Source organism: Trachinotus anak, unplaced genomic scaffold (genome assembly GCF_046630095.1).
Source record: "Trachinotus anak isolate AG129_WGS33_773 ecotype Australia unplaced genomic scaffold, CSIRO_AGI_Tana_v1 ptg000016l, whole genome shotgun sequence".
NCBI classification, from domain to species: Eukaryota; Metazoa; Chordata; class Actinopteri; order Carangiformes; family Carangidae; genus Trachinotus; species Trachinotus anak.
Genome location: NW_027273867.1, coordinates 20269004 through 20290895, shown reverse-complemented (window position 1 = coordinate 20290895; position 21892 = coordinate 20269004). Strand labels below are relative to the sequence as shown.

Genomic DNA, 21892 nt, shown 5'->3' with positions numbered 1-21892 from the left:
TACAATAATATTGTCAGTGGTGGAAAGCAATTAAGTACATTTACTCCAGTACTGTAGTTTAAAGTACTCGTTCTTTATTTAAGTATTTTAGTTTAATGCCACTTTATACTTTTTTGTACTGATTTTGTACTTTTTACTGCATTTCTGCAATTCTAGTTATATGTTTCAGATTTGGATTTTACACACAAAATGTTAAATTACCCAACATCATGTTTTTTAATTTGTTCCAATCAGCTCAATTTCAATCAACTACAACATAAAAACACTGCTTGCAAGTTCACGATGAGTCACAATAATCCAAAATATAGAATAATAGAACTATGACATGCTGCTGCATCATGAGTACTTTTACTTTTAATACTTTGACAGTTTTACTAAAGTATTTTTAATGCAGTACTTTTACTTGTAATGGAGTATTTTTAGGCTGTGGCATTGCCACTGTTTCTTGCTTACTAAGCATCACTATTATTGTTCAGTTTCACTTGTTATGTAACATGTTTACAGACAAATATCTTGCTGCACTGAGTGTTATGCTGGTTTCTTGTTGAAATTTCCCTTAAAATCCCAAGAGAACAAGGCATCAGCGGATCTATGTTCATTAGCAAGAGGCTGTTTGGCTGCATGGACCAGTGTACACTCTACCTGTCTCATGGTAGAGAATCCATATTTCTTGTGTGTCATCAATTTTCTCTCTATTGTCTTCATGTCTTCAAGTCTATATCTGCAGTCCTGCAGCAAACGTGACTTAAAATTGTTTCGCAAACAAAAAGTAGTCCTGTCTGTCTGGAAAAATATGACATCAGTATTATTATGATTGGACTCTGCACACAGGAGGGCACAACAGTGTTTCTCACAATGAGCCCAAGGCACAGATTTGTTTGCTAAATGGGCTGGATAGATAAGACTTTTCAGCCAAATTGCATTGGATTGTTCTCCGCTGCCAGTTCAAGCAGCTCTCTGATGAGTGATGGGAGCAAGTTATAGACGCACCAGTGTTTGAACTGAACCCAAGAACAACTTGTAAGACATCCATCATATGTAAAAGTGAGATGCTAAGGGGGTGGATTGATGCACCACATTCATGCTGCTTTAATCTGCTTGTGATGGCAGAAACAACTTTTACGAACTGCCTACTGCTACTTATATTGTACCTAAAAGAATTAAAACAAGTGAATTGAAGGTTTCGTCTTATTTTTTCAGGTGTGTCCAAGCTTACTGGATGAGTCTTAATACGAGTTTTTTTGAGAAGATGTTTCTGCTGTCCAGTAAAATCCATGTTTTGTAATTTTGACATTGTTAGCGGAAGTATTGCATCTTGAGCTTGAAGATATTTGATTATATCCAAAATATACTTCTCTTAGTTCCCGCAAAGTTGGTATTTTCATGATACAGGGTTTTTCTTTTAACACCATTGATTTTAGCTTGTTTAGCTTGTCATGAAGTTGATTTATGAAATACTAGGAAGTTTGGGTTCATTTGGGGAAAAAAAAACAGAGACCAGGCTGCTGGAGGCGGGCTGGTAAAGGGTAGGTAAAGGACAGCAGCTGAAAATAAAGGCCTGCAATCTGCAATAATTGTCAGAGGTGAGTGGAGAGGCCAGGGCAGGTAGATAAGAGAATAACATAATAGTGACTCAGGCTTTGTTGAACTTAGCAGAGTCACTTGTCAGCAAAACTTGAAAAATGTCTGGTAGGAAGGTGACAGATATCTAAAAGTGTTTTAAAACAAAGAGGATCATTACAGGGTTGTGTGCTGTATGTGCCTTTGAAATCCAAGCTGCTGAAAGAAACCCTAAATCTACCCTCAGCTGATTTAGAAGTGGTAGTGTATACACTGGTTTGGCACAGAGATAAAAGGGCAGGGATAGCAGGGTTTTATTGCTCTTTGCCTCCTTGTCTTCCACATCAACACTACGTGATTATCACATCTGAGTCTCTCTCTTTATCCCCATCTCTCTCACTTTGTCTCACTTGTTTTTCTGTCACTTTTGCTTTTTGTATTTTATCAACCAACTTCAAACCCTGAAACCCAGGAACCATACTCCTTTTGTTAGACTTCTGACGTATAATGTTTAATGTTCACAGAAGATTTTGAGTGTTTTGGCCTGTCGCTTCCTCTTTTCCTCTTTAGCTATCTAGCTGTTGAAACATTTTTCTCCTGTAAGTGATCTACTTCAGCTTCAAACATCTAATCCACTGCACATAATACAGTTAAAGGAGATGGGCAGTTGTTTTTAAATAAGTGAGTAAAATTTTATTAAAATCTGGCCACAATATGGCACCTTGGTGATGACACATTTCATAGAAATGACAAACCAAACACGACGGACCAATATGGCCATCAAATTACAATACATAAAAAGAATAAATAAATAAAACATAGCACATTATAGCAATAACATACATGACATATTTGGTGAAATCATAAATTATTATGAAAGCAAAGAAATATGTGGTAGCATCTGTAAGAGAAACTCCCAGCAGCTACTGTACTGCTACAGTGACCTGTGTCCTGACATACAGGAGCCGACCTGTTACCTAAATTGCAGTAAAGTTTCAGTCAGTGAAAAATGTGTAAAGCAACGTCACAAGGCACATAATCCCTTCTGTTGTATGGAGGCATAACAATCTGTTTTTTCAACTGAGCTGCGTGAAAAATAATGGCATTTTAAAATATAATAAGCAGGACTGCCTCATCAATATATGGCAGTGTTTTTTATTTCCTGTCACAGAAAGTTAAAGTTGAGTTTTTGAAATGCTACTTGGTGCTTTTTTTTTTTTTTTTAGTCCAAAGGAGTCTGACCACGACATCTGAAAAGATCAATGAACGTCCTTGACTTTGCAGACAGGGGCCAAGTCCTTTGTTCAGCTTATCTCCTTTCACCTGAACTCCCAGTATTGCCTCGTTCATCTGTCTGACGAAGTGCAGCCAAGTGGAGTCGTAAACGCTCTCTACTGCGCTGCAGACACCTCATGACACCGGAGCCAGGAAGTCATCATGGAGTTAGTTTGCTGGCCATATGCTGCCTCTCCAGTGCCTTCCTGAGGGGCCGCTGCACAGTGTTCTCCACGTGCAGATGGCTTTAGAGATGGTTTTAGAGGTTCTAAAACCCTTTCCCCCTCTGTATGACAAGGTGTGGAGGTGATCTGTCGTCTTTAGGAGGCCGTGCTCTCCCCCTCCCATGCTCGCGCCCTGTGGTGCTGTCTCTCCCTCCACTTCTTCAGCAGCAGGCGCGTTTTCAAGGCAACCTTGAGCGCTAGAGGCGACGCTTGTTTCTTGTCGCTGTTTTTCGTCCTGTTGACAAAGACAGAAAGCAATCAGACATCTGAACCATCAATATACCTGGTTATGTAAAAAGTAAACCAATAGCTGGGTGGACTGGAACTGTCAGTTACTCATATTCACACTTCTAAGTATGCCAAATGTCATGCAGAACATGCTTTTGGGTGGTTTAAGCAGATAGAAGTTTGTTTCCACTTATTAATGTGTCAAAAAGTGCAGACATATGGCGCCGCCAACTTTAAGAGGTCTGAGTTTCAAAACAAGGTGGTACATGATTGCAGCTGTGGCAGAGAGGAGCTCCATTACCCACATAGCCTTCATAGTTAACAGAGGGCAAGTTATGCAGTTTACTTTAGGTCAACTCCAGGCAATCTTATAGGTTTTATGGAATTCACAGAGGTGCTCAGTCATCGTAATATATAGGGAATTCCTTGCTAGAGGGTCTATCTCGAAATCCCTGCCTCTGACACACTCAGGATTTATGCTGTAAAAATGTTGTGCCCTGAAATATTTTGCCCTACAAAGACTCTGGTGCTGCGTGAGGTTATAATTACCATGTCCATTTATTTCTGCACATAGATATTATGGTATTCAGTCTCCTTTATTCCGAGCGGGTTGTTTTACCTCCTAATCCTGCCCGTGTCGGCTGCCAGCTTGTGTTTGCACTGCGTCTCAGCACAAGCGTCGCCCTCGGCGCAGCGGATCACCGTGTCGGGCGATGCCTCATACCTGTGAGCGAAAACACGCAGGAAAACACACGATGAGAGCAAGATCACCTTTCAATTATCCGCCCCGCAGTTTCGACATATTTAAGGCTATTTAAGAATCGAAACTTGTCCTCACATGCGATGGAAACAAACACAAAAATGATAGACTGGGGCGATTTTTACTATCGCTGACAAAATATGATAGATGTTCGGCTCATTATCGTTAATGTCGGTTGGAGAGATGTCTTGAAGCTGTGGTAATTTGGAAATCACGTACCTGGGGTGGTTATCCAGCCGGCAGAAGTTTCTGCATGTGCTGTCGTTTTCGCGGAAACACTGGCAGCGAGGAGCGGTTGCCATGGAGTCCGCGGCGGCGCGCCTCGTCCTGGGAGCGTTGCCCAGCCCGTAGGACACCACGCGCCTGGACAGAACGTTGACAAAGTTCGAATCAATGAGCTGAAATTAACTGAAATTAACTGAAATTAACTGAAATTAACGGTCGACACGAACAGTTTGGCTAAAAAAAAGAGAGAAATATCGCATGTGATGCGTTTACTTGTCACACGTTCAGAAAGTTTACTTGTTAAAGCCGGTTATTAAAGCGCTAACAAGGCAGACAAACTGTACAGCGCCGTAAGTTCACTTTTTACATACTTTTACTCCAAATCGCTAGCTTTTGAGTGCTATTAGCTACTATTAGCTACTCGTTTGTTAAATTGTAAAGTAGTTTCTGAAGGCATTACCAGCCTGTATCTATTTCCAATTAATGAAATCATCACCGAAAATAAAGTGTATTAAGGTCAGCCGTATCTTAACTAACTTCAGTATCTAAATACTTACTCAGGTGTGTTGACCCATATGATGTCCAGGTGGCAAAAGTAGACGCACTCCTTGTCCAGGAAAGTGGCGCAGGAGCAGCGCTTCGTCCGCACATGGCGCCCCTGGACGCCGGTGGAGGCGGTGGGTGTCTCTCCAGCGGGGGCTGATAGTACTGTAATTAAATCATCGTTATCAAAACACTGCAGAGAAGCTATAACCTCATATGTCTGGATGGTGCTTTTATAATCAGCGTGAGATTCTGCTCTGCAATCATGCAGAGAGAGGTACGATTCGTATTTAAATTACTTAACTAAGTAATTAGTCATATAAATTAAAGTCATTACTCACATAATTCACTCAGAATTATTCTTTGTGCTTATTTTAAATTATTAGAATTAGTTTAAGGGCTGTTGGGAAAATCACACAAAAGTTACCTGTGCACAAAATCCAGGAGTACATCACTGATAACATGGAAATAAAAAGGTATATATCCATTTTTTCCAGCTTCTTTTATTACACAGTCTTGCACAAGAAAATTAATAATCCTCCAGAAGTGTGCAAAAATAATCATCCAGTGTATCCCCTCTTCGCTAAGTGTGGTTCAGTGATCGTCCGCAGAGGTTGACGCGGCAGCGCAGAGGCGTCAGTCTGGAGTCTCTTCGTCAGTGTGGCCCCACATTGTGCAGCCTTTTGACTTTATACAAGTGCTCCCCACCTCCCCTCCTCCTGCCTGCAGCGCCGTGCAGTTATGTCCTTTGGCTCGTACCCAGACAATGATGTTTGTTAGAAGACGGTCGCTGATAAGCAGTGCAGGCCACGTCGAGGACTTTGGAGATGCCTTGGTTGGAGTTAAGGGATTGCGTGTGTGTGTTTCTGATTGTGTGCCATACTCTTGTTGGAGTATCTGGATGTGGTGTTCCACTTATCAGGCAGCAGGTGGCAGCCAAGCCATTTTCCAGTTTTCATTGTGAGCTTTGTGCACAGAGGTACTGCTGAGGTATGAAGATTCACTGAAATTAAGTAGGTTATCTTATAAAGCAGAATAGTGAGAAGTATCAATATTAAATATTGCTACTTCACTTTAATATTACTCAAGTAGGCATAAGATACATCTATTAAAAAATACATGGTTAGATAGAGTACTTATAAATCACAAAATTTCATTTTTTCATTTAACCTGATAACTTCCATAGAGCATGGAGACTTATTTTGCGAGGTGGACCTGGTCAAGAGGGCAGCATAAAAACCTGCAACCCATACAAAAGATAAAACAATACTAAATAAAAAAATAACAATTAACAAAGAAGTAATTTATTATCGATCTTACAATGGTCTTGAATTTGGCCACAGATACCAGATTTCCTGATTTAAACTCACAAATTAGACAAGACACTTAAGGGAGGGAGTTAATGAATGAATGAATTATAAACAGTTAACAATAGTAAAATACAATCTGAGAACAGAGACTTTACTAAAACCTAGGGTTTAGTCTGAAAATAGTCTGTGCACTTAAGATTGTCTAATTTCGAGATGCTGTCTGGAGTGGTGAAAAGTTTTCTTGAGAGAGCTATTTATAATCATGTGTTTATTAATGTATTTGTCAACAACTACAACACATTCTGGTTACAACAAAAAGCAAAGGCTGCTGTATAAACAGATAATGAATCAGAATATAATGAAACACATACATCAATAAACACACGAACAAGTACGCACATCTGCTTACAGCTATATTACACTTTCATGGACCACTTATTAAATGTTTGTTTACTGCTTGTAAATGCTAAATAGGGGACAAAAAGTAAAGCATTTCCTAGCTTTCCTAATGTGATAATAAAGGTTCAAATCAAACCGAATTTAATGGACCATACTATCAAAACATAGTGTTTTCCATTAATGTTGCCTTTGGCAATAGTTGAGTAACATACTTCAAAATAACTTCAAATATGTAACAATCTACTGAAGTGAAAAGTGATCCAGAGCTTAATCAAAAAGGGCAGGTACACTGTAAATCTTCTTATTTACCTTAAGTACCTCTAATTAGATACTCCACCCTTCTCTACCCCACACTGCTGCAGACAAAGAAGTTAGTTGGTTGGAGGGTATTTTGCCCTTTGCATTGCAGAACTGTGTTGGAATGAAAAATCAAAGTTTAATGCACCTCATTTGTTGTCTTAAGAATATAGTATTATATGGTTAAGACTTAGAGTGGTACACCCATCGTTATATAACCAGAGCAAACATCTTAATCTGTAGTCCTTTTTTGAGCAAGATACTTACTGGAGATTAAACATTTCAACAGATAATTAAGAGTCTTGAGCTGGATAATGTGTCTCATTAACATATCATTTCTACTTGAAATGCAAATGTATATATCAGTATGTTACATCTAAGAGGTAGTTTATCATCCTGATTGTACTTTGTCTTACATCATCCCCTTACAATGAATATACTGTGAGGTCCTGTTGGCTCTGGACCTTGTGCTCCACAGCTGCTGTTTTATTAATTGACGAATGATTACTGAAAGTACAAACTGGCTCCAAAGTGGCTGTTAATCTAATAGTTTCTCTCCACCATCAGTTGTAATAAACTGTGGAAACAGAGGGGTACTTCATTTCCCTAAATCACATATTCAGAGACACTGTGCAGTGTTGTAGGCAGCGGTGGAAAATTGACCTTGTTTGTGTGTGCATGCTCAAAGTGGAAAAGTCTTACGGTGAAGTATCCTGACATGCTGTAGCTCCGAGGCCCCTAATCAGAGGCCGTTTTCAAGAGTTTCCACTGGCCAGGGAACAGTTTGTACTGGGAGGAGGAGTACTGCACTGTATATGTGGCCTTTCTTCATTCAGGACAGAAACAACCCAGTAGAAGGCCATTAGAGGCAACTTTGTTATGTTTAGTTTAAAAGTTAAACACTCCTGTTTAGCTGGTGACACCATGCAGCTGCTGTTATGTTGTGTAAGATTAGAGATTTGTGTTCAGCGTGCCTGAAATGTCGATCTAGCTTTTGTCTTCATCAGCCTGCAGTTGTCTGCTCAGCAGTAGCAGAAATCGACCTCTAGGGGTCTCTGTTTGCTTTGCTATAGCCTTCCCCTCACCTAGCCCTGAGGGCGGAGGGGGAAGGATGATGAGGGTCTGTACTGAAGATGGATGACTCACCTTCTGAATGGGGTGGAACAAGGAGGTTATCTCTGTAAAACCTCTTGAGATGAGAAAGTAGTTTCCCTTCATTGAGATCAGATTGCTGCGTTTGGTCCTCTGAGAGCTCTTTACCATGACTCTTCTTGTTGGTGCAAATTCACACATATCTTTCTTTGCCACTCATTTGGATGGCAAATGGCAATGTAATTTTTCAATCAAGTGGTATCGTTGTGATGAAGACAGGATCATAAGGTTGTCTCCTGAGGTTTGAATAGAATACAGTACAGTATGTCAACCCTTGTGTGAGATGTTGATGAAGATTGAATTGTTTGACTGTATGCTGCATGACATTCTCTCATTACTTTGTCACCATTCAAAACAAACAAATTATATTTAAATTCTTCTTTCTGTTGACATCCATAGAAAGGATGGGAGGATAGCACTGCAGAAGCAAACATATACAGTCGATAATCATAGTGATGGAAGAGGAGCTGAAGTCTTCAAATTCCAAAGAGTTTCACCATTTTGGTAACACTTTACATTAAGTCCCCCTATTTAGCACTTATAGGCAGTATATAAACATTCATAAAGAGTTTACAACCTATTATAATACAGTTGTAGTAGCATTTTTGTTACTGTATGTGTCAGCTCCTCCAGGTTGGTGTATATAGAGAAGAATAATGAGAAGATACTAAAATACGGTTGTAATAATAACAAATATGTCTTTATGGGATATGTTATCATTGCTAACAAATACTGGACATTAATGAACACTAAAAATGTACTTACCTGCTTACAACATTATAGTGTCTTATAAATCCTTAAATGTAAATAGGGTTGTCAAGTTACGGTATGTAATCAAATATTAGCTAAAAATATCTCTGGTTTGAGTAACTTGTAATCTGTTTTTAAAAAATGCACTAATAAATGTTACTCATTAATTACCCAATTGATTGAGCATTAAAATTGTCAATCCACCAATCAGTTAATTGTTGCAGGTCTAAATCTATATATTTTGCGATGAAAAAGGTGCTACTTACAATAACAAGTGTTAAATATAATCAACAGTAAAGTCGATCATAAGCATATTTCATGTTTATATCAAATTCTTTTAATATCAAACCAAAGTCCCACTTTTAACACTCCCTGCCCTCACAATAGTTTTAAAGGCCAATGTACTTTACAATTGTTAATTGTTCAAACTAATACTTTTGACTTTAATGTCAATGAATACCTGCCATTTGTAATCTTTGTCCAATCCTTGAGTCCACCTTGAAATATGTATTGACTATGTTATGACAAAACACAGTGACACCACTTGAATGTTTGTAAACAAATTTTTACTGATACAGTTAAGAATATTGATACAGAAATGTAAAGCTACTATAATGCACATACCTATGGACTTATGAATCATAATGGGCACTAGATGGATTATAATAAATAGTTGAACACAACATCTGTACACAGAAACATTGCCCCATAATCCATAGAAATGTACATATACCAGTACAACATTTATAATTCCATAAATTTACGAATGACAAATCCTCCAAAATAAAATTGATATTCTCCATTGTTATGCCTTTCTTTACTTCTATTTTTTGAAATAAACACAAGCAACTACTGAATTTATAAGGAATTATGTACAGGTTCCTAAACAAGAAACTCCATAAAGGCACAATTGTCTATACAACATGTACAAAAAAAGAAAATGTCTGGAGCTGACAAAAAAGGTAAAAATAAAATGATTGGTCATCATTATAATTATCATATGATTGCACATACAATATGAATGTCAGCATCTGTGCTTTGAAAGGCGATTTGTAAAGAAACAAACCCCTGAAAAGTGTTTTCAGTCTTACAAAGTGACGAGAATTACAAAAAGAGAACAAGACGAGCTTTTCACTCGGGGTTTTCAGGTGGCAATGACCAGTCTGTCTTCATCATCACTGGAAACCTCATTATAGTCATCAATTACCTTCTGCCAGCTGGTCACTGGCTGTGGTCTTGGAGGTGCAGGATCACTAGCTCCCTCAACTGGTGACTCCTTAGCACTGTCTGCTTGGCTCTCAGGAGCTGGTGACGGATGCCGTGGGGATTTATCCCTTTCTTCTCTCTCAACAGTCTGTGTGAGCTCTGCTCCACTGCTGCCTCCGGGGCTAGCCCTGCTGCCTGTGGTCAGCTCTGGAGAGCTGCTGACCTTCAAAGGGGCAGGTGGTGAAGCAGACATGCAGCTTCGTGAAGAACCAACCCCATGTTCATTTTGAGATGGCTGTGCTCCTGGAGCCTCAGGGCTGCCCTGCCTCTCACAGGACCCAGGGAGAGGGCTAAGAGTGGAAAGAGGGCTAAGAGAAGGAATGATGGCAGGCAAGGCAATGTTTACTATCTGCAGACCTGGGACATGGGTCTGAGGGCCGGTGCTGCTTTGGGAGGTGGGGTTGGCAGCTAAAACCTGCAGCCCAAGGGTGGCATTCAGGGTGAGCCCTTGCTGGGGCAGCAGCTGGGTGGATGCAAGGCCTGTGTTGGTCAGCCCCATGAGGTTAAGTGTCTCCAGACCCACTGGTTGAATTGTTTGAGCCTGCAGGCCAGTGACCTGCCCCAGGGGGAAGCAGGGAACAACGCTGCTGATTGGCTCCTGCACCACAAGTGGCTGGGTCTGCAAGCCCTCCGGTTGAGGTGGAGTGTTGGGAGCTGGTAACGGGCTTGTGTTTCTGTGAATGACACTCACTGCTGGGATGGTGAGCTGGACGGGTCCAGCCTGGATTGGTACAAAGGTGGAGTAAGCTGCCAGGCCAGCAGGCACCAGCTGGATCCCCCCGACTGGGACCATGCTGTAAGAGGAACGAGATGGCTGCTGGGAGTGCAGGGGCAGGTGACTGAATAGGTGGGTCTGAGTCTCTGTTCCTGCTGTTTGGGATAGACCCTGTGGGGGAAAGTGCGTGGGACATTGAGAAGCATAGTAGGAAGTCTGAGTGCTCCGGTCGACTGGTATGCCTGAGTCGCTGGTTGCCACAGCAGGAGGGGGGGTAGTGGAAGTGTCCTATGAAAAGAGAAAAAATGAATATTCAGTGTTATTTCCTGATTTAACTGTGGCACAAATTTAGAAGATGTGACCAGGTTAAGAAGAAACGGTATTTGAATCAATCTGCCAAGCCTAATCAGAATTAATAAGACTATTCACCTTGTTTTAGAGCATTCACAGGAGCTTTGTGGTGCCTTGCATGCTGGATTCAAAGTAAGGGTATGGATAGGAAAGAAGGGAGGCAGGCAGGGAGGGGTGGAGAGACACACAATGAGAATACATGGGTCTCACCTGGCCTAGCTTGGAGCCCTTGCCTGGCACTGGGGGACTAGGGGGCACGTCAAAGTCAGGGTAGTCGATGGACATCTGCCTGCATGGTGACACTGGGCTCATCATGTGCACTGACTCTGTGTCTGAGGTGTAGGACTCTGTGGCAACAGGTGGAGGTGAGTTAGGGAGGGGCAATGAGCTGCAGCAGGATGCAGAGATGGATATCTGCTTGCTCAGGGACACGGGGCTCATCATGGGGACAGATTCTGAGTCTGATTTGTAGGATTCAGAAGCTGGAGGCTGAGACAGAGGGAGGGAGACTGAGCTGATTGACATCTGGGCTAGGAGGGTGCTAGGAGGGACTTCAGCCTCTTTGGAAGGGATATGCTGTGGGCTGGCGGAGACAGAGGGGTTGGTAGACAGGCCAGACTCTGCCTGGCTGTCCTCCTCTTCCTCCTCGTTGTCATCGTTCTCCTCATCATCGGGGCCATCAGAGTCATCACCATCTGAATCTTGACGGTCAGCACTGCTCACCTGACTGCGGTCTCCTGTAGATGAGAGAAGAGGTCAGAAGATCTATTCTTGGTATTACGCAAAACATACAAGTCACCAAGAGTTAGTACGAAAAAAGAGAGACTCCTTGGCAGTATTTCATTCGGTAAATATCTTCCATTATCATCTAGGTTTTACATACAGTGAGAAAATCCACTGTTAACTATACAATTCAGTGATGTTTTGTGCTGCTGCAGTAACAGTGTTTCACACCCTAGACCACCATACACCCTGGAGCTCCTTCACAGACAGAGGAGGAAAAACAAATATGCTCTTAAAGACTGGGACCACAGAATGCTTTCAGGCAGCTTCTCTCTCTTTTTTTTTTTCTAAAATTAGATGCAGCAATTTCCTCTTCCTAAACGCTGTGAATGCTGCCCACATGCGCTTCGAGTTAACAGAGGAGGAAGCTGCATTTAGAAATTCTAATTAGACCATGGCAAAGCTATTGATCGACATAGCAACAGAGCACAAGCAGAGACAATCTGTGTTTTATATCTCATGTCATTAACAGGAAAACTATTAAAAGAAGGCCAGTTCTGTTATTTGAAACAAAAGCAGATGGGGTAAACAAGACCTATGTGTATTATGTCACTATTAAATATATAACAATATACTGTAAATAAAACCCAAAATTTACAAATATTTGTTCATTTTATATAATAAGCAATACAATGATCCTTCTACATATCCCTCTAAGCAAAGGCTGAGCACCATACCAGAGTCCTCTGCATCCTGATCCTCAATGAGACCCTCAGGTACCCCCATCTCCATGCATTTCTTACTGTGTGCCTTGGATTTCATGTGCTTGGTCAGATTTCCTGCAAGAGGAGAGGCAGTAAGGTTTTACAGGTGGGTAGAGCTCAAACAATAGCACAGAAGGAGTTTATGTAAGAGAATGCGGTCTTTGGGCAAGCTCTATGTAAAGGGTGAGTAACTGATAAAGACATTTTTAAATGAACGTGGGTTGCTCTGACACAAAGTACTGTTCTGCAGTGTCGCGTGGGTAGGCAAGTTCGATAAAGAATGGTGAATCATACTGTCTTGGTTTAAGAGATGGTGAAACAACATATTTAATTTCATAACTTCTAAAAGGATGAAGTGAACTGCAGCAGCTGAAGTCTATTAAAAAAAACATAGTCTTGAATGTTAATTGTAATCAAAACAAATTGTATGTTCAGATTAGATCATGCTGTATATTAAAGTACAAGGCAATTGTTTTGAAAAAAAATCCCACCGATGGCTAACATCTGGATCTTTACATGTACTATGATTACATTTCAAATTATGTTTCTTTTGTATTTATTTGATTTTGTATAATCTTTACATGGCAAATTACTGATGTACACATGCCGTTTCACTGCAAAAAGGAAGAAAATTAATCAAGTTCAGCCTTAGACTTTCAAACTGTTGTTGATGGAAAATCATTGCATAGGTAAAAAAACATCTGTCATATTATGTGAGATGATATAGCTTTAGATTTGAGCTGTGAACACTGATCGCGTACTCAGCTCTCACCTTTTGTCTTGAACGAGAAGTTGCAGTGCACACAGTGGTATGGCCGGACATCAGAGTGGGTGCGGATGTGTTTGCGCAACATGCTGGGCTTCTTACAGCGGATTCCACATTCCTCACAGATGTATTTACCACGTCCACGCCCACGTACGTAAACATACTCTTCATTAGATTTGTATCTGTCAAGATAGAATACAAGCATATAAAACTCAAAAATAACAATAACATTTTACAATACTAATATGATAGAAAATTAGTAAATGACTTTATCAATTGTTTTGAATCATACCCGCCATCAAATATTTTGACCCGTCTTGGCTCGGTTTTAGATACCAAGTCCTTGTCTGAGTCGTTGCTGGTTTGATTTTCTGGTTGCACTTTACCTCTGGTTTCAACTGATACAGACCTCTGGGTTATTGGCACCTGCAGAAAGTAATTTATGTATTAATTGATATAATTAAGAAACAAGGCAGCAAAATAAATAGAGAAACATGAAGACTTTTTCAAACTTTGCAGAAATGTAGTTCTTACCCTGGGCATGACATCTTTCAGCTTGCCTGTGTATGACAAGAAATCAGATTTTCCGGTTGTTCTTATGGCCGAGGTGTAGTGTATTTTCTTGGAGCTCTGCTTAGAGTCAAACAAAGACATGACCACCTTGGTGGGCAGCCCAAGTGGGTTAGGGTTATTGGGACTGACTGTCCAGGCAGCATATGCTGATGTCTTCAGGTCAGTCTGTTGAACATGAAGAGGTTTCCTCTTCATCAAGAAACACCATGTGAAAGTGGTGGCAGTCTTCAGGCTGGGGAAAGACAGACGCTGACTGTCTTTTGTGTTAACCACAGACACAGATGTAGTCAGTTTCACCTGACCACCATGGAAACTGGAAGGCCTAATAGGGGATTTAGCAGGGGTCCACTTCTGTTCCTCAGCTTTCTCTTGGGCCTTCAGGGTGTTATTAGCTGGTATGGAGGTGCCCTGGCTAACAGGTGCAGTATTCAGGGCAGGACCTGCCTCCTCATGAATAACAGTGCTTGTGCCTTTTTCCAGGCCAGTACAGTCAGGTGACATTGGCTTAACATCATCAGTAGCCTCTGAGTCCTTCTCCCCATCTGTTTTTATCTGGGGCAGGGGTGGAGCCTCAGTTTCAATGGGACTGTCCACTGGTTCAGTTGTGCAAACCTGTCTAACAAGTGTTAGCTTCCGCTGTCGGGTTACCTCTGACATCTTGGAATTAAGATAATTGACTGACCTGCCATCAGTTAGACAGGCCACGCCGTGCTCATCCTTAGCCCGTTTTTGGTGCTTTTCCATGTAGATGTCCAGGCTGTTGGCGGGTGACAGCATTCTTTTACTTGAAGCAGTGGGTTCCTGCTGTGGGCATAGAGTTACTGATGCCAGTTTCTGTGTGCAATGTAAAGACCCAACAGAGGGTGCTCGTTCTCCAATATGGTTGTGAGTGCCAATTGTTTGAGTTTGAGTCCTATCCTTCTTTGCAGTTAGTACAGCATAGGTATCACTATCTACACTGTGAGTGGATAAGAGGCTGTTTTTATTGGACACAGCGGGAGAAGGGTGCATCTGCTCATGAGTTATCAGGATCTGTGGCAATGGTATAGCACCTGCTGGGGTCTGATCAAATGAGTCTCTTTGCTGTTCCCCTGACAATACTACAGTCTGTGTCTTAATCTCAGAGGCTGGTTGATTGGGTTGAGCAACATATACATTTTGGATTATGTCTGATGATTTTGAAATGTTCAAAATCGGATTGGCAATAGGTATTGTTAAAATTGGCAAGGCTATCTGAGTTCCCTGTGTGTTGGAAAATGAAAATGTTTGGCTTGCTCTCAGGGCGGGACACTGCAGTTGGTATTTGGGCACAAAACATTTCTTTTCCTCAGAGTCACCTGGAGTGTTTTGGACATTCTCGCGACAAACTAAGATCTGACTCAGCGGTTGTTGTATCTTTTGGCATATTTGAACCCTTGATGTTTGATGCCAAGGATGTGGAAGGCCATGGACTTGTGGCTGCTGAGTTGGGCTACCCAAATTAATGCTTTGCACCATTTGCTCATTCTTTTGCAAGGGTGGTTCACCACTTTGCAGGATAAAAGGCTGAGCCATGGGGCGCCTATTGGCAATGTGAATCTGCTGAGATCTATTCTGAGTTAAAGAGCTAACATTTGTAATGGGAGGTTTATCTAAAGGTATGACTGCTTTCCGAACAGGTTGCTGACTCTCTGGGCCAATCTTTAAAGACATCTGGCGAACTAATGGTCCTCGCCTCCTTTCAATAAGTGGCACCTGGGCAACTTGGGAGCTTTGTCCAACTTTTGGCTGGCTAACAGGTGACAGAGATCTGCTGGGAGATACATTGCCACAGTCAAAAGACTTGCTACGGTAGTCACATGAAATCTCCACAGAGGGTTGAGTACAAGTGATCTGTTCAGATGCGGCACGCCTCATCATTCCAGGCACACCAAGGGTGTTGAAGGCTGTAGGCAAACCTTGAGGCTCTGCAATTTTGCCAACACACTCCCCTCTAGACGGACTCTCTGACCTAGATGGCTCATCTCTGTCAAAAGAGGCTGAGATGCTGGAGCAACGAGAAAGACTACTGTCCCTGCTGAGGCTTCGTGAGAGGCTGGACTCAAAACTGGATTCACCTGAGGAGTGGTCCATTTGAGCCAGACGAATTCTTTTCTTTTTAGGTGGAAGTTTCTCTGCTGGTAACTTTGACAAACTCTCACTTCTCTGAGGCCAGCTGAACTGATCTGCGAGTTTATCCGCTGGCTCAGTAGTTTGTATCTCATGTTCTCTGTCAGGCTCCTCTGTGACCAGAATCTCAGGAACTTGGATGTTATTTTGACGAACCAGACGAGACTGATGGACAGGAGTGGCGCTTTCACCAACTGCTGCTACTGTGCAATCAGTGCATTGTTCCTTCCTTTGTTTTCCATAGTCAGCACTCTTAGGTTTGGATATTTTTTCATGGTAGTTGTCAGCTGAGACACTTGCTATCACATCTATTTTGGGCTTGTTCATGGGATCCTTCTCCATACTATCAACAGGAGAGGCCCTGTCAATAGATTCTGTCTCAAATGAATTGGGTCTGCTGAGAGAGTTGGTGTGTCTAATAACTGACGTACCGCTGCCTTGCCTTTGCATTTCTCCTTTAGTGGAAGTGCTGACCTGGGTCTCTCGTATTGGTGACAGTCTGGAATCTGAAGTATTTATACCTCTTGCTATGAGCTGAATTTGAGGTAGCTTTGACTGGTTGTTTTTGGGCTGTACGTCTACTATTACAGCAGGCTGAGAAAAAGTCCGACTTGCCAAAGCTGTTGGAAGCTCAAAACTAACAGAACAAGGTGGAATGGTTTCAGTTGGAGATTGATCATCTTCATCTCCAACACTTTTCATTTTCCTTCTCTTCCTAATTGATGTCTGGTGATCAAGTACTCCTGAGCCACTCACTGATCTAGGGACTATGGGCTGCTGTATGTTAACGTGAAAAACATCTTGATCAGTTTCTTTAATGGCAGTTGGCTTGTTTTTTGGACCATGAAGCTCTGAGCAATAGAATTTCTTGTGAGTTTCAAAATTCTCCAACTTTCTGTACCGGTTACGGCAGGTTTCACACTCATACATTGTGCCTTTATTTTGCAGAGGCTTTCTGTTTCTGTCCTGACTGTGCTCAAAAGATCTGCTTCTTTGCATCAGTTCACTGGAACTGTTTGGACCATGATAGCCATCATCCATGGAGCGAACACTAGGCAGGCCATGCACCTCCCCTGTGGAAAAGTCTTCCACTGCTGCTTGTCTGACTAGTGTACGAGAATGTATTGCTGGATTTGGGGTTGACGGGGCTGATGAAAATACATCATCATTCAGCGAACTAATTTTGTCATCAAATGACTGACAAATTCGCAAAGGGTGGGGGAGGGGGGCAACATTAAGGGGAAGAGCAGAGTGTCCCGGTGTAGTAGGCATAGAGTTACTCCTTGTAATTGGCAAACAATCCATGGGAGAGTATTGAGAAGGTACAGAAAGAAGAAATACTGGCTTAGATTTATCTGTGGGGGTGAATGGGGACTTGGGGATGTCTGAGCTGGAACTTGACCTCCTTCCCATTGGTTTAAGATCAAACTGAAAAGAGTCTTTAAATATGTATGATTTAGGGGAGTCTATGCTACCTCTCCTTGAGAGCGATGTCCGCCTAGGCTTTACACTGTCCAGTTGCTTGTTGTCAACAACTGCTTCATTATCAGATATCAACTTTGAAATTCGCTCCTCCAGAGAGAGTGCTTTGGCTTCTAATGGTGGACGCATCTGTCCCTCTGTGGTCCGTGGCTTTTGCTCAGCTGCTACATGCATCACTGTGGCAACCACAGGAGGGACATTTGGAAGGGTATTCTTGGCAATGTCAATGTCTACTGGTGGAGTTATTTTCACAAAAGGACTGGGAGGACTCATGGCCTGATCAGCACTTTCAGAGCGTGAGAAATAGCCAGAATCTGTACTTCCCAAACTGCGGGGACTAAGTAGACACTTAGCCTGTTGCTGTTGAGAGAAGTCTGTCGCTTGTTGCCTCTGAAGCTGAGCGTGTCCACCTAACAGTGGAGACTTGCACTGCTGGTCTTCATCTTCACTCACAGTATCTAGTGAGGGATTTGTGCCTTCCACCTCTTTCAGAGATGACAGGACTGTGATGCTTGATCTTAGATTAGCAGTCTGGAAGTCTCGTTGTCGTTGTGCAGCAGCTTGCTCAGGTGCTGCACCTGTAACTCTTGGGCTATCTGCCCTCAGTGGGGAGACATTAACTGGGTATACAACAACTTTTGGAAGTGCAGCTGTTACTTTAGGCTCATGAGCCCTCTGGCCAGGTGCTGGTTTGATTGAATCAAACACAGCTGATGAGTCTGCTTCCCCGTGGCTTGCCTGGGTTGTACCTGTATTCTGTAAACTATTTTCAGACAAAGCTGTCACACTGCTCTGTGATGAGTCGGGGTCCAAGTCTGCAGTGCTACCTTCTTCATCACTGTCCCCACTCTCATCTGCCTCTGAATGTGTCCCGAGGGCTTTGTCAGATTCTTGGGACAGCGATCCACCTCCAGATTCTGAGCGTGCAATGAGACCCAGTTTTATAGCATGAGCATGCGATTTCTTGTGCTTGTACAAGTTGCTCTTGGTCTTGAATGAGAAGCCGCAAGTAACACAAGGGTATGGTCTTTCTCCTGTGTGAGACCTGATGTGTTTGAGCAGCACACTGGGCTTTGCACATGCACGGTTGCAGTATTCACAAACATACTTTCCTGGCTTCTTAGGCTTTTGGTCCTTGGAAACCTGTTCAGCACCAAAGTTCATTACAGTGGTCATCTGAACTTGGTTGCTGCCAGGTGTAACTGGGACCTGAATGGTACTGGGAACACTTGCTGAGAGGGACTGGCATGTGTGCACAACAGGTGGTTGGCTTTGTGGCAAAGCATTGGACCCTGAGGGAACAGGTGCATGGGTTATTGTGGATGGTCCAGTATTAAAGCTCATGTGCAAGCTTGGCTTCTCTGGATTTGAAGCAACAGGCATAAAATGTGGTGTAGCAAGCGGAGAAGACTGCATGGGGGTACCCTGTGTAGATGTCTGCACATTTCCCTGTAGTGGTGCTGCGATGCCAATAAAGTTTCCTTGTTTGTCAATATAATAAGTCTGCATATGAGAGGGTTGGGTCTGGAGACCAACATTGACTGCTGGCATTGTTGTTATTTCACCACTGGATTGAGCATGAAGGGCAGAAACTGGTTTTCCAATGGCTGTGACCTGCAACGAGTTTTTCCTCTCAGCCAATGTACTGAAGTCAGGCTCCATGGCCTTAAGTAGAACATCAAGTGGTGCACTGCTGTGGTAAGGATCTCCCTCAAAGCTGGGGTCTTGACTCTTGATGTCTTTGGGCTGAGACACTTTGGCAGCAATCAAAGAGCCTTCCTCACCATCAGTGGGCTCAAGTGACTGTGGCCTAGAAGATGTTTCTTCCTGCTTCAGCCTTTCAGCATCAGTTGAAGAGACCCCCTCATCAGGGGATACTGCAACTGGTGGGGCATATTGTGGGTCTCTTCTTCCACTGGGTGATGTTGAAGGATTGTGGGAAGGACTGTTTGAAGAAGAGGAGCAAGAAGGCGTAGTTTCCTTGGATGATACTCCGTGGAGTGCAGTTTCAGATGTTTTCAACTGCAGGGGCTTCTTCACAGGAGATTTTGGAATTTTCTTGAGCTGATTCTCTGCAACAACCTTTTTCCTTTTCAGGCCTTTTATGTTATCTGCATTTCTGCGACTGCTTTCAGATATCCCTGTGGAGAAAGAGACAACAATGAGAAACTAAGAAAAGCAGAAGTGGTAAAACAATGTTTTTTTGGTTTATTTTTTTTTTTTACAAACTTTTCCCACCGTTATACCATATGGGCAGTGAGCACAAAAGTCCCTACTGATAAAATAAATTCTACTTCCTCTACTGAATGGTAATTTTTTTTTTTTTAAATTAGCTTATAAAATGAAAAGCACTAAAATGAAAATGTAGAGTTCAGATAATTCTGTTAGGTGATATTTAATGTAGGGATCAATTTTTTTAGACATTCAGTCCTTTGTTTTGAAAATAGAGTGCCTATTTCCAGCCAAGTAAGACAGTGGATAAGAGTGAGCCCACCATTACCAGCAGCTATGACACTTGGCCCTGTGTTCTTTTTTTTGACAAGTCAATTATATAACTGTCATTTAAACATCAGTAATATTTAATTTAATTTTCATTCCTAACAGTTAAGCACATACTAGAAAACAGTTTTACTAGCATGTCAAATTACTCCACTTAGCATTTATTAGTCATAATAGCTTTAAAACCTTTTTCTTTAAGCAAACACAGTGGACAAAATGAAGGCATGACTTGTTTCTTTCTTAGATTGAAAAAGCAAATATGGTTTCATTTACCACAGTATTCTCAGTGATTTCATATGCAGTACTGCCTAATTATATACCTCACTATTGCGAAAACTGGACTACATTTAAAATTAATTCTGCACCAAACAGGCTGTGCAAACTGTGGAGACTGTTAGGGTATTAACACTGCTTGTTCAGCCACTGGTTATTGTTTGGACTGAATGCAGAACATTGAAGAAAATTGTTACTGTTTAATTATGGTGCCATATGATTACATGATTGATATATAACATTCATGGCTGTTATATAACAAAAACATGTACTCAACAGCTGTGTAAGTGTTGTAACTTAGGAGTATAACCTTCCACATTTATTTTCTGAAAATCTTTTACTAAAGGTAAAAGCCTTTACTCTGTACTTTCACTGGTTTTGTCAATGCTTCAGTTGGATGGGACATTTATTCTATAATCATATATATTCTATAATTTAGTCACTTCCTTTATTAATTTGCTGTGTGACTAATACCGCAGTGGCCTATGCTTCATTACTTACATAAGTAAACTATTATTTTTCCCCTTCTTGCTTTTCAGATACCTTGACCTATGAAGGCTTGGTTGATCAAAAAATTTAACACTGCATTCCAATAATAATGCAGTTCTGTTTTTAAAGGGCACACCCATACCGTGGTGTTCAGTAATTTGTCCTGCAGTAATGAGTCAGGCAAGTGTTTTTAAAGGACATGTTGCATAAGATTACCAGTGCCCTGTCACAGTTTCCTGGCTTATGTAGGTATTTCCCAAGATGAGGTCAGGGTTCCTTCAAGGCCTCTGGCATAATTAGATTGAGGAACGCCTTGTCTTTACATAGGTTAATCCATTCTCCACGCAAACATGCAACCAGTGAGCCTTAAAAGCGGCACACAACAAATATAACATACTTGCTAAACATACCCTCAGATTTTTCTAAAATAACCCATTTTAATAAGATGTTGAAAGACATGGGAAAAGGATTAGTTCTTCCTACCCACTGCTAAGATAGATCTGCAAAAGAGATTCCATGACTTCACCACAAGTTTTCCATCATGAAAAGTGCTTTATAAACAAACAGCATTTGTCACTGTCTGTCTTCGGCTGTAACTTTTATTGGTAGAAAAGGCTTTTTTTTTGGGTAAAAATAACATTTATCTAATCAGTAAATTCCATGAACCAGCAGCTCAACTTGATATTATTTTCCTCATTTTAAATACCATGAAGTGTCTCCACCCAGTCTTATTTACAATGGCTGATACAATCAAAGCTTACATGTCCTGCAAATAAGCTGGGTGTTTTTTTCAAAGGGTAATGTTGTGATGAGGTGAGCTCAGCTGATTCATTCTCAGGCATAGCTTAAACAGACGCCACGAAGCTGCCTGGGTTTAACCAAACTGGATTTTCTGCTTGAATGTAGTTACATAACAACAAAATAAAATTATCCTTGTGTGTATAATGATGCCATTACTGTAGTGACAATGCAGTGTACAGTGTTCTCTGTATGTTAAGATTACTGCATATCCACCAAATTAAAATTTGAGGAAACAGTTGCTAAATATTTAACTGTCTCATTAAAATTTGTCTCCAAATTTCAGCCACAAAATGTGACTTTAAGATTATCAAAGGTCAGT

General features: G+C 41.6%; 2 protein-coding genes and 1 long non-coding RNA gene across 9 annotated transcripts in view; 1 reads left to right on the top strand and 2 right to left on the bottom strand.

Annotated features, from left to right (window-relative positions):
- The window catches only part of LOC139633855 (uncharacterized), a 73438-nt gene that overhangs the window by 39178 nt on the left and 12368 nt on the right, over nt 1-21892 (top strand). The window lies entirely within an intron of this gene.
- edn1 (endothelin 1) lies at nt 2228-7492 on the bottom strand. The gene is made up of 5 exons (XM_071499863.1): nt 5243-7492; nt 4830-4980; nt 4267-4410; nt 3907-4011; nt 2228-3294 (listed from the first exon to the last, which is right to left on the bottom strand). The coding sequence occupies exons 1-5, from the start codon at nt 5301-5303 to the stop codon at nt 3156-3158; spliced, it is 600 nt and encodes a 199-aa protein (XP_071355964.1). The 5' UTR covers nt 5304-7492; the 3' UTR covers nt 2228-3155.
- The window catches only part of hivep1 (HIVEP zinc finger 1), a 59510-nt gene continuing 46885 nt past the window's right edge, over nt 9268-21892 (bottom strand). For 5 of the 6 annotated variants that reach the window (XM_071499860.1, XM_071499858.1, XM_071499859.1 and 2 more), the window contains 6 exons: nt 13843-19652; nt 13601-13734; nt 13315-13490; nt 12516-12617; nt 11266-11792; nt 9268-10992 (listed from right to left, as the gene is read on the bottom strand). In XM_071499860.1, coding sequence (XP_071355961.1) covers nt 9868-10992; nt 11266-11792; nt 12516-12617; nt 13315-13490; nt 13601-13734; nt 13843-19652 — 7874 coding nt within the window. In that variant the 3' untranslated portion in view covers nt 9268-9867. Of the gene's footprint in view, nt 10993-11133; nt 11793-12515; nt 12618-13314; nt 13491-13600; nt 13735-13842; nt 19653-21892 lie in introns of all 6 variants that reach the window. The other variant, XM_071499862.1, reaches the window with a different exon arrangement.

What these genes read in the sequence shown, in the direction of transcription:
- edn1 (XM_071499863.1), bottom strand. Translation starts at nt 5,303, where the DNA reads ATGGATATATACCTTTTTATTTCCATGTTATCAGTGATGTACTCCTGG. An exon ending in CTCCTGGATTTTGTGCACAG is followed by an intron (nt 4,981 to 5,242) that starts GTAACTTTTGTG and finishes ATTTAATTACAG; the next exon opens with TACTATCAGCCCCCGCTGGA. An exon ending in CGGCTGGATAACCACCCCAG is followed by an intron (nt 4,012 to 4,266) that starts GTACGTGATTTC and finishes TTTCGCTCACAG; the next exon opens with GTATGAGGCATCGCCCGACA.